We start from the raw sequence: 14,044 nt of genomic DNA, 5'->3' as shown, positions 1-14,044 counted from the left end.
ACTTACTCATCTTGTAACTAAAAGTTTGTATTATTTAACCCACATCTCCCCTCATAATTTACATAATCATGCCTATGTCAGGGGACAGAATACTGTGCAATTTGTCAACAGCTTTGTAATGTCAGGTTTTCCACATTTTGAATTATTTTCCTAAGAAAGTTATCCATCAGTGAAATTTCTAAATCAATTGATAATATTGTCAACTTGATGACTGATAATATTAGATAATATTGATATTGATAATATTAGAGGATTGTAGTATTATCTTCCAGCAATCGCTCAGGGTTGCATTATCTTTGTACTTTTTCTTGTAGTAAACATTTTTTTAAGTTTAATCATACCTTTCTAATAGCAGGATTTCCTAAGTTTAATATATTGTATAGTTTTAATTCACAACCATAAGTATATCTCTATACCATTTTTTATGGCTCTATATTAACAGCATTATTTTATATGAACTTACCAGTCTATTGAAGCAGGTTTCTGTGCTGGGTAATGAGTTAAATGCTAGTATAATTTTTTATTATATAGTTTTCTGGAACTCTGTGAAGGTGAAATGCAAACATTTCTTTATTCTTTAGTACTTTTTTTTTTTTTTTACCTGAAGAATTTGAAGATTTTTATCTTTAAGGGGTTTATAAGGCTGGTCAATAATTTAAAGGCTCTATTTTGCCTTTGTTAGAAGATAAGGATGATATTGGGATTTATATTCAAGGAAAGAAGCTCAAAGGTATAGATACTTCTCTGGAAGAATAACTTTGACGTGAATATAAATACTTCCTAAATATTACTCTTTTTTCTGTTTCCAGGTGCTAATTAAGGTTTTATATTCTTTGCCCTAAACTGTTGTTGTTGTTGTTGTTTTTTAAGAAAATGATATTACCAGAAACAAAATTTCTAGATAATAGTAATTGCAACAACAAACATTTATTGAGGCAGTACTGCATAGCACTCATTGTATTAAGGGATTTTTGTGCATTATTTCATTCATTATTTTGTTTAATCCTCACAAAATTCCTAAGAGGTAGGGGTTTCGAGTATAAATGATGCAAAAGATATTTAAAAAGCATCTCCCATTTTGATAAGTGGGTAAGTAAGTTAAAATATTGTTATTCCTCTTTTTCAGACATGGTAACTAAGGCAGAGAGAGGTTTATTTACTTGTTGATGTCGTAGAGCTAGCAAGATAAACAATAGAAATCTATATTTAGGAAAATCAAAAAGTCCTTTCTTCTTGACTTGTGACAAGTATTTAAGCTTTTTAAATGATTTTGGGTAGAGTAAGCGCTAGCACCATTAGAGGCAGGCCTCATGGGGAACTCATAGAATGCGTGTTGGATAGGACTTGCCAAGAAGAATCAGAAGAAAAGACTGCACAAAGAAACCCAGGCGAAGAAGAATGGAGTTGCCAAACTAACTTGTCTTCTGCCCTCTTTCTCGAAGACTGAGGTTGAGTTCAGTGTTAAGATTCTGGTCCAAAGCCTTCTTTAATGACTTTCACTTCTTGTATCGTAGAAAAATTTCCCCATGACAGAGTTCACCTTTTCTTTGAACTATTGTGTGTTAGTAAACAGTTTAAATATCTTCAAGGAATTTAGATAGTGTACAGGAGTAGTTATTTGGCTAGATTCGGCTATAAAAGGAAATCAAGAAAATTATTTTTAAGTGTGAAACTCTGGGTACCATTAAGATCCCTTGCTTCTTGGCACTTCATATGGCAGCACTATATTTGGTGGTGATGAGTAGTAGGCGATATAAAATGTCAAAAAAAAAATAAGCTGTATGATAAAAATGCCTAGATGCAATCAAGCCGACTTATTTTAATTCAACTACTGATGACTTAAATCCTGTCAGCTCTTGATTTTCAATTAGGTGGAATACCACTCTGCGATCTGATTATATTTTGCACGGGCTCATTTCATAGTTTGGTGCAATTTAGGATACCCCAAAATGCAAATGAAAGGTCTCATTAGGAACTCAATGTGTGTTTTTCTGTTTCCCCACAGCAGTTCCGAGGAGCATCCTGGGGCCTCCAAGCCTCCGATAAGCTCCTCCAGTATGACATCACGCATCTTGCTACGCCAGCAACTCATGCGTGAGCAGATGCAGGAGCAGGAACGCAGGGAGCAGCAGCAGAAGCTGCAGGCGGCCCAGTTCATGCAACAGAGAGTGCCTGTGAGTCAGACTCCAGCCATAAACGTCAGCGTGCCCACCACCCTCCCCTCTGCCACCCAGGTGCCGATGGAAGTCCTTAAGGTATGTGAGTGTCACTCTTGTTGGCTGGGCCAAGCCTTCTTCTTCTTCAACATTTTCCATTTTCCAGGTGTTTTATTTGTCTCATCATGTTTATTTGGTTATATTGACCTATCTGAAACATATTTTGTAAATGTCAGCTCCATTGATTCCTACTTGGCTTTGTATTTCCAAAGAAAGATTCCAACTAACTTTAAATTTAATAGTAACCCTCACTAAATGGGGGAAGAGTTGTTGATGTCCCGTGAGAAATTACCAGGAGGTTATAGATGGTTTTTGTAATGATATCTTCCCATCTTTCTTTGGGAAAGTTTAAAAATGTACAAGTTATCTGAAATGAACCTCTTCTAATAACTTGTGTATATATATATATATATATATATATATATTTTTTTTTTTTTCCCCTAAATACATTCCATGGCCATTCTTGAGTTTTCTTTTCTCTTGAGTAAATCATCTTGGCTGTAGAATCTGACTCTTTTAGAAAGTCTCTTCAGATAGAAAATGGTAGAAGAGCTTAGCTTTAATAACCAGACTGCATAATCTTTTAACTGAAGTGAGTTGTCTGTTTTGGGTCCCTTTGATTTCTTGCTAGAGTAGAAACTGCAGGAGCTTGTTAGCATCATTCTATCCTGGACATATAGCTTCCTAATTACTAGGGAAAATTGTAACAAGTCTAAGAATAGAATTCCATCTCACACATGGGTCCTGCAATCACATTGGGAGGTACTCCTTCTTTAAACATTCCAACTCTTAAATGTGACTGGTGCAAGTGATGTTAAAAGAAAAGAAAGAGGACTTCCTTACTTCTTAATTTTTAAAATCCCATTACCTAATTGATCCATCCTAAAGAGTCCCGAATGTTACTGTTCATTAAACAAAGTGAACTTTACTGCCGGTGATTCATTGTTGGTCTTTGCAATCATTCCTATGCTCAGAAAGGACATCTTTCACTATTTAAAGTTTACTATGAAAGCAAATGGGATGCTGTGTGATAATTGGGAAGCAATCTATGATCTCTACCAGGAAGAAGGAAAGAGGTTCTTTAAAAACAAAATTTAAGCCAGTTGTTTTCTTATCAGTAAGACTCTTGAAATGTAATGATGGAGTACTGAAACTGTGTCATAGAGAAACTAATATTAAAATTCTGTTAGGATGAAAAAGATTAAAATGGTTTAGCAGAAAGTTTTACTCTAATATGACTGAAGTTCTGAATATTGCCACACCTAATGTATATCTTATGTACCCCACCTTCCAAATAAAGGCAAGTTTTTCTCTTGGAAGTAGATTGTACATTAAACTTTCTGTTCTGCTTGGGTGAAAATTGGCAACCAGTGGGTTTTTACAGACCTAAGGTTTATTTAAGATTTAAGTTGTCTGCTGTTCACAAGAATCATAATTTTTTTTAGCTATATTTCAGATTATTTAAAGTTATATAAATTAAGTAATAATAAATTATAGAGAAATGTCTGTTTTATTTACTTTAGTAGTCTATTTTTTAATCTGAAGAACAGATTTTAGAAGAGAGGATACAGATTTGTGTTAGTAGTGGTTTATGTCTAAATCAAAGGTAATGTTATTATATTAAAGTATATTAGTTGAAATCTGTATTCCTATTAAGGCAGTTATATCTGATGAAAGAAAAATTACCCGAGTATGCTGAAACATTATTTCCATTTCATTTTAAAAATGGACATCATTTTTAAAAGTTTTTATTACTTAAAAAAAGTAATTGTGATATGATTAAAATTAAAATCTATACTAATTGGTTTTAATAATATAACCATTTTTCCTTAAATGTTACTGTGTCCTGGTAACACTAGCCCTAACTCTATCGCTCAATTTAGTTATACTAGAAATATGTCCAAAGTTAAAACACAAATATATTGTTAGAACCCGGAGACTTAATCTAAATAAAAATGAACAAATGGTTAATGTATATTTCATACGGAATTAGTTTATCTCTAACTTGTGCATTTTTATACTTCAGTTATATAAAGAGCAAAGTATGTTAAGAGGTGTAGGGCATAGCAATGTGGGTAGGTTTGGTAGCTGTTTAGACAGATTTTGTATATACTGTCCTTATGTGGAGGACCAGGCAGAAACATGATTCCATATAAGGTGCATTCTAAGAGATTCAAATTACATTTAAAGGAGAGTGTCATATACATGATTACTTCAAGTACTTAAATACTTAGTACTTTATAAAAATTATTTGCATATTTTTGAAAGTTTTGTGGATGGAAATATTATAAATCATTTATTACAGAAAGGTAAGTAAGAAAGATGGTCATTTTTTTCTTTTCTCTTTTATAGTTTTTAAATCATAAGCATATATTATGAAGTAAATGGTTAATAGAAAAGCAGTTAATTTGCTTAATCTTGACCCCCATTTCTATGAATATACATTTTCAAGGAGTAACACTGAGTATACTAATTTATGCATAATGATACAGATGATATTGAATAGATATTTTTTCTAATAGTATAGTCTAAGTAAATTCATCATTTAATTTTTAAAGATTTAAGTTGCTAGAACAGAACATACCTGCTTTTCAGTGGAGGTAGATGTGGGCAGTCAGATGTCTAGTGTGTGCCAGAGAATCCTGGGTAAATCTCTCCCGTCTCTCACCGGTTTACAAGAGCTTGATAGAAAAATCACACACACAAACCCATGTTACGAACATTTTTGCTCTTGGTGTGTTGAATGATTTTGAAAAGCTCAATTAGTATTTTCTGGTTAATCCCCTTTCTTTTACAGAATTATGCTTAAAATATGAACGTTTATAAAGCATGTTTTAAATTGTCAACCGCTTCTAGTAAATTTAGGACTAGTGTTTGGAAGTCATAGGGATTGGAAATTTGCATTACTTATTTCTCAGATGGTTGTCATTCAGTCCGTAAATTCATGAAACTTTGCAGGATTAGCCTCTGGTTTCTACATTGATTTACTTAATTTATGATTTTTATTCCTATTGTTGGTTTTTATTTTAGGTGACATGGAGTGGTTAATTTTATTGTTGTATGTATTCACGTAGTGGATATATCCTCTAGGTTTCTTAAGAACAGCCCTATTCAATTGGGTATTGTAATTTAAGGATGCTTCTTTGTCATAAATTAACCAGTATCTGGAGTGCATAATATATATTTCACAATAGTGAAAATATGTACTCTGTATTTCTCACTGTGAATTAACAAAGTATATCATTAAGAACCATTAATGGAAGTAGTTTCTGCCACAGGTAGTTTTATTGACAAGCAAACCAGAGATCTGAAATCTGACCTGGCTCCTTTTAGACACAGACAGAGGAACTGGAGAGAGGCCTTGTGGACACAGTCTTATGGCTGAAGAAGCATCACATATCAACCGTCTTCATCCGCACATCCATCAAGCATGCATTTTCCCTGTCTCATCTCTCTAACCTGACTGATTATGAAAGTACCTGATTGCTCTGATCTTGAACTGGCAGGTTCATCAGAATTGCTCCCCCTACATGGACTCTGACAGTGTATAGTTGAAAACAAGAGTTTATAGTGTGAAAACATTTATCTATTTAGAAATGTATAGGGAATTTTCAAGAATTTCCCTCTCTGCCTCCCTTCCTTTTTTTTTTGTTTTTGTTTTTTTCTCCTTGGACTTAAAAAAATTTAAAGCCAAGGTATTCTCTTGGGAATAAATTGTATATTGAATCTTTCTGTTCTCCTTAGGAGAGAGATTATATGAATTTGAAGGAAAAAAATATATATTTTTGGTAACTTTAGGGTATCTTCTTTTAAATAATTTCAAGAAATTTATTTTTAGATTTTTTTCTTTTTTTCCAAATCATCTCAGATAACCCAAGGAATTAGATTACTGCAGAATGAGAAGTGATGCTTGCTGTTCATCAGGTATTAAAACACAGTTTTTCCAGAGCCCTCTATCTTGTGAACTGAATTCACATTGGTGTTTTTTTGGTGGTTGACTTAGGTATGGCATCTCATTTAAATAGTGATTCTAGCAACCCAGGATGGATGGGTGTTCTGCTTTTTTGTCACCCTGTCTGACAACCTATATTCCATGAAATTTCACTAATGGAGGAAAGGGTGGCTGACTGAATTGCTGGCCTTTCTCTGTAATTTATGAAATCTACCTAATGTTGAATTGTCAAGGTATGGCTTATTCTTTAGGTATAATACAGAAACTTGAAGGTGTGTGGAGTTATGAGTTGAGTTGGTAGATTATATTAGAAGAAGGAACGGCTCCCAGGCCCCATTATGCATTTGATTTTCTTCCGAATTTATTTAGGCAGGAACACAGAACCTTATTAGCATCATATTGACCAAAAGAAGTCGGAAGAAATGCAGTGTGTCTCAGTTTGGCTTGCCTTTATCCCCTTAGTTAGGGAATCTTGCTAGAGCTGCTGACCACATAAGAAAGGAAACCTGAGAATTTTTCTAATCCCATAGTCCATGGGCCAGCATATATTTTTGTTACCAGTCAGTGTGAGTTACATGAACATTCTGTGAGCATCAGTTTCAGGACTGTTTATGAACTTTGGCATCCTTTTGTTTTTGGATCAAACACCATGTCTACAAGGCCACATCTTCTCTCAGGGACAAAGGGATTCAATTTCCAGGTTCCACAAACATCTTTTCATCCTCTTACAGACCTCCTTTCCCTACAGAGTCTTTAAGCTCTGGATTGTTATCACTTTGTATTCAGTGTCACACATAAGGTAATTTTCTTTCCCTTTAAAACTCATTTTTGTTGGAACTCTACTCAGTATTCTGTAATGACCTATATGGAAAAAGAATCTAAAATAGATTGGATATATGTATGTGTGTGTGTGTGCTCAGTTATGTCCGACTCTTTGCAACCCTATGGACTGTAGCTCACCAAGCTGCTTCGTCCATGGCATTTTCCAGGCAAGAACACTGGAGTGGGATGTATGTATACGTATAACTGATTCACTTTGCTGTACACCCGAGACTAATACAACATTGTAAATCATCTATACTCCAATAAAATAAAACAAAAATTATAGACAGTACTTGTTAACTGAGAACTGATCTAAACAGTGTAGAGGGAGATCCAGCAGGACACCAGCTATTACAGTCTGGGGCGCAGCTTTCCTGACTTCTGCTGCTTTCCAACCTACAGATCCCTTTTGTAGGAGCGAGGTCTGAAGAAAGGTATTAGGCAGTTTTGATCAGGTAGATGTAAATCCTATCTTTATTTGTTCACCTTTTCAGGTGAAGTGAGACAAATAGTTTCTTTTCTTTCTGAGAGAGAAATATCTTGTCTGTGCTTTTGAGAATATTGCTTTAAGCTTCCTGTTCCTTAGGCAGAATAGGGACTTCTTACCCTGTGTACTGGAAACACGTAGATCATTCTGGTGATACGTGTGCTCCAGTTTGCCTTGGCAGTGACTGGCGACCCATTTGCTTCCCATGCAAATGCGATGCATACCATATCCCCGTAGGTAAGGAGTTAGTAATCTACGGGCTGGCACAGGAAAGTTCTCCATAAACTTGCCTTACATCGGGGAAATCTAAATCTAACTTAACCCAGGCTAAGTAGGGCACCCATCTCAGTAAATGTGCATTGATTAACCTCAGACATCTTTTCTGCCTCCGCTGCTTTTAGTAACTAGGAATGAGCAGTGAATCCTGGCTGAAAGAAAGTCATCTTTGCTTAGATTTTTAGGCCTGGCCCACTTGAAAGAGCAGCCCTGTGGGGAGCAACTATGTAAAACAAAACAGTCAGCCTTGATATAGCTAAGCCTACGAATTAATTCCACTTTTCTGGAAACACTGAAATATCAGCTGTAATTCCATATTCATTTGGTAATGTGCATGCATGTGTACATGCTAAGTTGCTTCAGTCGTGTCCAATTCTTTGTGACCCTATGGACTGTAGCCCACCAAGCTGCTCTGTCAAAGGGATTCTCCAGGGAAGGATACTGGAGTGGGTTGCCACGCCCTCCTCCAGGGAATCTTCCCAACCTAGGGATTGAACCCGTGTCTCTTATGTCTTCTGCATTGGCAGGTAGATTCCTCACCACAAGTACCACCTGAAAAGCCCCTCATTTGGTAATATTGGCACACAAGATGGAAGTGATTTCTTCCACTATGAGCACACAGCCATTTTTATGTGGCTGAGGGTATCATAGAATCAGGTGGTATGATCTCCTTAGGGTGTGGGTCAGGTCAGCCGTGTTCAGTGGACATCTGAGCCATGCAGGTTTGGGAGGAGGGTCACCTTCTTTCTAGGGTCAGGGATTTTTCTTCTCAGTGGGCTACTTTGCCATCGCTGAAGTCACCTTGTGGGTTTACATGAAGGGCAGCTGCTCAGCCCCTCTTTTTCTCCTGGTAAAAAAAAGCCATAAAGATAGGTGCAGTCTCTTCTAATTTACACAGTTCTCATAATCCTAAAACTGGAGGTCCAGGTAGCACTTAAGGACAGTGCTAAGGTCTAGGGCCTTGGAGTGAGAACTGAAAATTGGAGTGGGACTTTTTTTTTTTTTAATCTACCTTTGAATGGGAATTTCTTTTCAATATGATATGACATGTAGCACATGCATTCTTAACTGGGCTGATATTGTCTCCCAGGGGAGCAAAAATTGGCTCTTGGAAGGCAAAAAATACAAGATGTTATAATGGTTTGTGATCCTCTAAAGCAGGAGTCCCCAGCTTCTGGGATCTAATGACTGATGATGTGAGGTGGAGTTGGCATAATAATAATGGAGATAAAGTGCACAATAAATGTAATGTGCACGAATCATCCTGAAACCTTCCCCTTCACCTTCCCACTCATGGAAAAATTATCTTTCACAAAACTGGTCCCTGGTGCCAGAAAGGCTGGGGACTGCTGCTCTAAAAGGGCATAGTACATAGGCAGATATGCAGTATATGTACCTGTTACAATTTTCTTGGTTGGGGATTAGGGGAGAGGTAATTAGGGGTAACAAGAAGGTCTAAAATGGCTGCTTAAGGGGGTGGTGATGAAAAACAAAAAGGATTTGAGAAACATTCCTGTTTCTGTGCTGAATTCCTGTTCGGCATCTTTCTTAACTCCCCTCTTTGTGTTCTGTTTAGAAAATGCTTAGGCTCTTATGGATGTACCGCCTGCCTTCCAGCTAGTATGTGTTTCCCAGAGAACTGTTAGACCCACAGTCATGGTTGGCACGTCCAGATCAGGCGGTCGTTATTAGTGTCCCCATTTCACAGACGTGGAAACTGAGGCGAAGGGGTCAAATAGCTCGTCGGAATTGTGTGAAACAAGTGGTGCAGTCAGGATTTGAGCTCAGTTGGATTTCATGGCACTGATTTCTTAATCATTGGTGGTTGTTCCTCTCTGAGAGTGAATGACCTGAAAAAGTTTAGGAGGCAGAAGTAGCAATGTTTAGTTACTCAAGTGACATGGTAACCTGGTACCTGCAGCAGATACAGTAATTACTGGTGTAACCATGGTACTACCTAAAGCAGCTTCGAGGAGGACAAGCAGTGACTGCACAGACATTAATTATTGGCTGTATTAGATGGTAAGCTGAATCCTTTATGTCCATTATATTACGTATCTCTCTAGCAGCCCTGTGGGATAAGTAGGATAAGCCCAATCTTCCCCATGGGGAAACTGATGCAAAAAGAGATTGTCACTGAAGTCACACAGTTAGACTCCTCAGCCTACGTTCCATGCATGTGTGCTCAGTACTGCCTGACTCTTTGTGACCCCAAGAACTGTAGCCCACCAGGCTCCTCTGTTCATGGGATTTTCCAGGCAAGAATACTGGAGTGGGTTGCCATGCCTTCTTCTAGGGGATCTTCCTGACCCAGGGGTCAAACCTGTGTCTCTTGCGTCTCCTGCATTGGCAGGCATATTCTTTACCACTGTGCCACCAGGGAAGCCCACCTTATCTACTTATCAGCCTACCTTATCTACTTATAACCACATACCTTGCTTCCTCTCTGTTTCCTACAGAGTTCAAGAACAGCCTCTAAACATTTCAAAAAATCACCAGTAACAGACTATGTTAGAGCCAAGTGGGAGGTCGAAGAGAAACTACAGAGGAGTCTCACAGGCTTAATGGAAGGATACATAATCTTAAGCATTTGAAATTAGTAAGGGGACATCCATATGGAATAATTAAAGTGTATCCCTGAATTGCCACTATATGCCAGATGGAAGACCTGGACTGTAGAAAAATACTGCCTCGCCACATTGACCACTGTGGTAATTTATGGTTCATTGTAGTCATCATTATTGGTCAGAATATTGAGGTGTTTTATAACAGCATCCAGAAATCATAACTCAAGATGATTTGCATTCTAAAACATCCTGTCTGCCAGGCTAATCTTTATTGGCCTAATTCATATCTTTCATAGTTCTGTGTGTATCAGTAATAGATTTATATTGTTGTAAAGGATTTTTGGAATACTCAATTTGGTAGAGTTAGTACATGTGTTTTAATATTAATTTTCTCCTGGGATTATGGTTGCTTTTAGAATTTTTCTCCCCCTACCTCACTGCATATTGTTACTTCTGTTGTATTTCAGCACTTACAACTGGAACTTCAGTTCTGGTTGTTTTTCTCTTTGCTTTTAAGTGAATAATGTTAGCTGTCATAAAGTTTATATTACTGTACGTTAAGGCCATGAATCTTCTTCACAAATGTTACCTACGTAATCCCAACAATTAAAAAAGGGGCTTAGATTTAAAAGACCATCTTCTATAGGTAAGCTCTTGAATAACAGAGATTGTGGACATGTGTAAGCAAAATCTAATTTTAACATTGCCCTACTAAAATAAGGGGGTGGGATCTGTATTTAAAAATATGTAAATTAGTAAGTGGTTTTGCACAACGTTAGGGCTGCAATCAGTACTCGTATCTTGGCTCTTGCCCTAAATATGTCTCTTGTTATTGGCTTCTTTGAGCATCAGCCTAAACTTTAAGGAAAATTTAACTCCCAACAATACACTAGTCTTTCAGACCTTGTTTATAAAGTTAGATGTTTTTTCCTATTAATTTATAGTTTTGCAAAAATGAGATGAATTAAAATTGGAGCATATGAAGCAGATAAAATAGGAAGTTATTAAAGTAGAGAATGGTCCTAGAGAAAGAGTTGTAATCACTGTTTTAAAAACTAGAGAATATTCTAGAAAAGGACCTAGATTGTTTTATACCAAATTGTTCTTACTAGTTACATCTGGAATGAGTTTTTGGATTGGAGATATTGGTGGTCAAAGGCTTTATTAATTTTTTAATGGTATATGCATACATTCTTAATAAAATTAAGTAGGCTTCTCTTGATGCATTTTATTAGGAGTCTTAGGGAAGTTTCTTTTGCCTATAAGTCTTTTGAGCAGCCCAGTTAGCTGAGTTTACTAGACATGTGCACATTGCATAACTCCCTGTTACGTGGTGTTCCCTAAAGGCAAAATAGCAAGGTGTGAGGATCCCAAAAATTAAAAGTTAGTAAAAAGATTTGAATCACCAGTTTGTGAATAATTTTAAAAAGGACCAACATGAAAAGCAAACTTCAGATTTCTACTACCTTACCATCAGGCATAACTTTGTCATAATCTCCCCTGTTGGCCCGGAGTTTTGTATAATTAAAATTTAGGAGCTAGAAATTTTGTTGAGACTTAATTAGAAGCGACAAACCAGAGACATTCCTGCTGGTTAGGAAAGGCTTAAGAAATTCTTATTGGCTAAATTACAAATATGTAACATTTTTTTCAGAACACTGCATGGTAGTTCAGACTGCCTAAAGGTGACAAGATTAGGTCTGTTTTTCTAGTGAAGTAGTAAAAATTAGATTAATAAGTACCAGGCAAAGAACCTTTTCTTTTTTTTTTCCCGAAAGGAATCCTACCTTGAGTACTTCTGGCTGTGGAGATCGGTGCTTTAATTAGCCACATGTTCTTTTTACCTCCTGGGAAATAAGTACGGGATAAAGTTGGGGATCAAGACATAGACGCACATTGACTTAGCACACGCCGCTAAGTAATTCATCAAGGAATGTTGGTAATTAGTCCTGCCTCTTTCAACTCTTGGCTTATTTCATAAAACCAGTTGATTTAAAATAATGCCTGCTGATTTATTACCAACACGTTTCAAGACTGAGACTTGGCTCTTAACAAAAGCAATATTGTGCAGCGATGGAGACGCGCCCTCTTGTTTTTGTGTTTTTACAAATTCTGAAGTCCCCTATTAACTTTGTTGCATTTTCTTTTACCCCATTCAGCATTTTCTTGGGCTTTCTTTTGTCTCTTGGTGAAGAAAAGGGGGGAGCAAATTAGAAAAAACAATTCCAGGCTCTTAGAGGTTTTGGATGTGAGGTGCTTGTCAGAGCGTATTGACTCAGTGTGATTTGATGGAATTTAATTTGAATCCTTCGTCTGGTAAGACAGGCTGTCATGATGGCCTTTGGTCCTCCTGCATTGTTAAGTGTTTGGTGATATTTATGACAGCCAGGTTAATCTTAAAAGATTGAATTTATGAGAAGTACAGAACCTTATGACTTTAGCCTTGTAACCTTGGTATCCAAACACTGCACTAAATTATTCTCTGGATGCCAGATTCCCCTTAATGCCAGCTGATGTACTTCATTATGCTTTGAGATGTGACTATAATCAGCGTCCTTGTTGAAAAATCTGGGATTAGATTAAATGACTCAAAATTGGAGCATATGAAGCAGATAAAATAGTCTCCAATACTTAACTAGGTGACCTTAGACACATTTCCTGTTCATTCTGGGTCTCAGTGTCCTTATCTGTGAAATAGAAGTAATAGTGTCTGACCTGGAGAATTTTTGTGAGGGTTAAATGAGATAATTCACCTTACGCAGCACTATCCAATAGAATGTGAGCTGCATGTATAAATTTAAATTTTCTAGTTGTTGTTTAGTCACTAAGTCATGTCTGACTCTCTGCGATCAAGTGAGCTGTAGCCCACAGTAAAAAGAAAGTGATGACACCAGTTTTAATCCTGTGTATTATTTAATTCAGTATATCCAAAATGTTATCATTTCAACATACAATCAATATAAGAATTACCAAAATTTGGCATTCACACTTTTTTTTTCTATATTAAGTCTTCATACTAAGTCTTCAAAATCAAGTGTGTGTTTTACACCTATAGAAACATGGCCATTCAGATGCTAATTTTTCATTGAATTACTCCATCTGTTTTGATTTTATGAGATTTACAGTTGAAATGCTACATTCCTATCCTCTCACTGACTTCCAATTACCAAGTTGAATATAAATCTTTAAATTAAAGTGAAATCCTTAAAGAATTTAAAAAATTTTGAAGTTCTGTAAATTTTAAAGAATTTTTAAAATCCTCATCACACTGGCCACATTTCCAGTGCTCAGTAGCCCATGTGGCTGTGGCCTTTGTGTTAGTACAGATTTAAAGCATTTAGTGCCATGCTAGGTAGATGGAAAATGCTCAGTCAAGGATTCTGCTGTGTCGTTGTATAATAATGAATAATATTGATATAATAATTATTACTGCCGACTCCAAGTTGCCATCTTTATTTGCTGCCATTATACCTATGCAACACGATTGCTTTCCCACTGCCTTCCTCCCCACCAAAGAAGCTCAAACCATTTTTAGTCATTATTTTCATTCTCACAACCCTTTGGAGCCCAGGTTAGCTGATGTATCTCAGATGCGGTTGATATTTCCTGTCAAAACACCCTTTCCCAGGAGGGCACAGCAGAGTCACCCTTGGAAATATTGCACTGGGAACCATCTCTGCCAACCACCTTTCATTCAGGCCTGAACCGTGACAGCTCTTAACTT

General features: G+C 36.7%; 1 protein-coding gene across 16 annotated transcripts in view; it reads left to right on the top strand.

The window, feature by feature from the left end:
* Window positions 1–14,044, top strand: part of MITF (melanocyte inducing transcription factor) — a 235,441-nt gene that overhangs the window by 133,288 nt on the left and 88,109 nt on the right. For 13 of the 16 annotated variants that reach the window (XM_061396403.1, XM_061396415.1, XM_061396414.1 and 10 more), the window contains one exon: window positions 2,006–2,255. In XM_061396403.1, the coding sequence (XP_061252387.1) occupies window positions 2,006–2,255 (250 nt within the window). The remainder of the gene's footprint in view (window positions 1–2,005; window positions 2,256–14,044) is intronic. The other 3 variants (XM_061396404.1, XM_061396402.1, XM_061396408.1) reach the window with 1 other exon arrangement.

This window comes from Bos javanicus, chromosome 22 (genome assembly GCF_032452875.1).
Source record: "Bos javanicus breed banteng chromosome 22, ARS-OSU_banteng_1.0, whole genome shotgun sequence".
Classification (NCBI taxonomy): domain Eukaryota; kingdom Metazoa; phylum Chordata; class Mammalia; order Artiodactyla; family Bovidae; genus Bos; species Bos javanicus.
The sequence above is the reverse complement of the archived record's forward strand: the minus strand, read 5'-3'. Positions and strand labels throughout refer to the sequence as shown.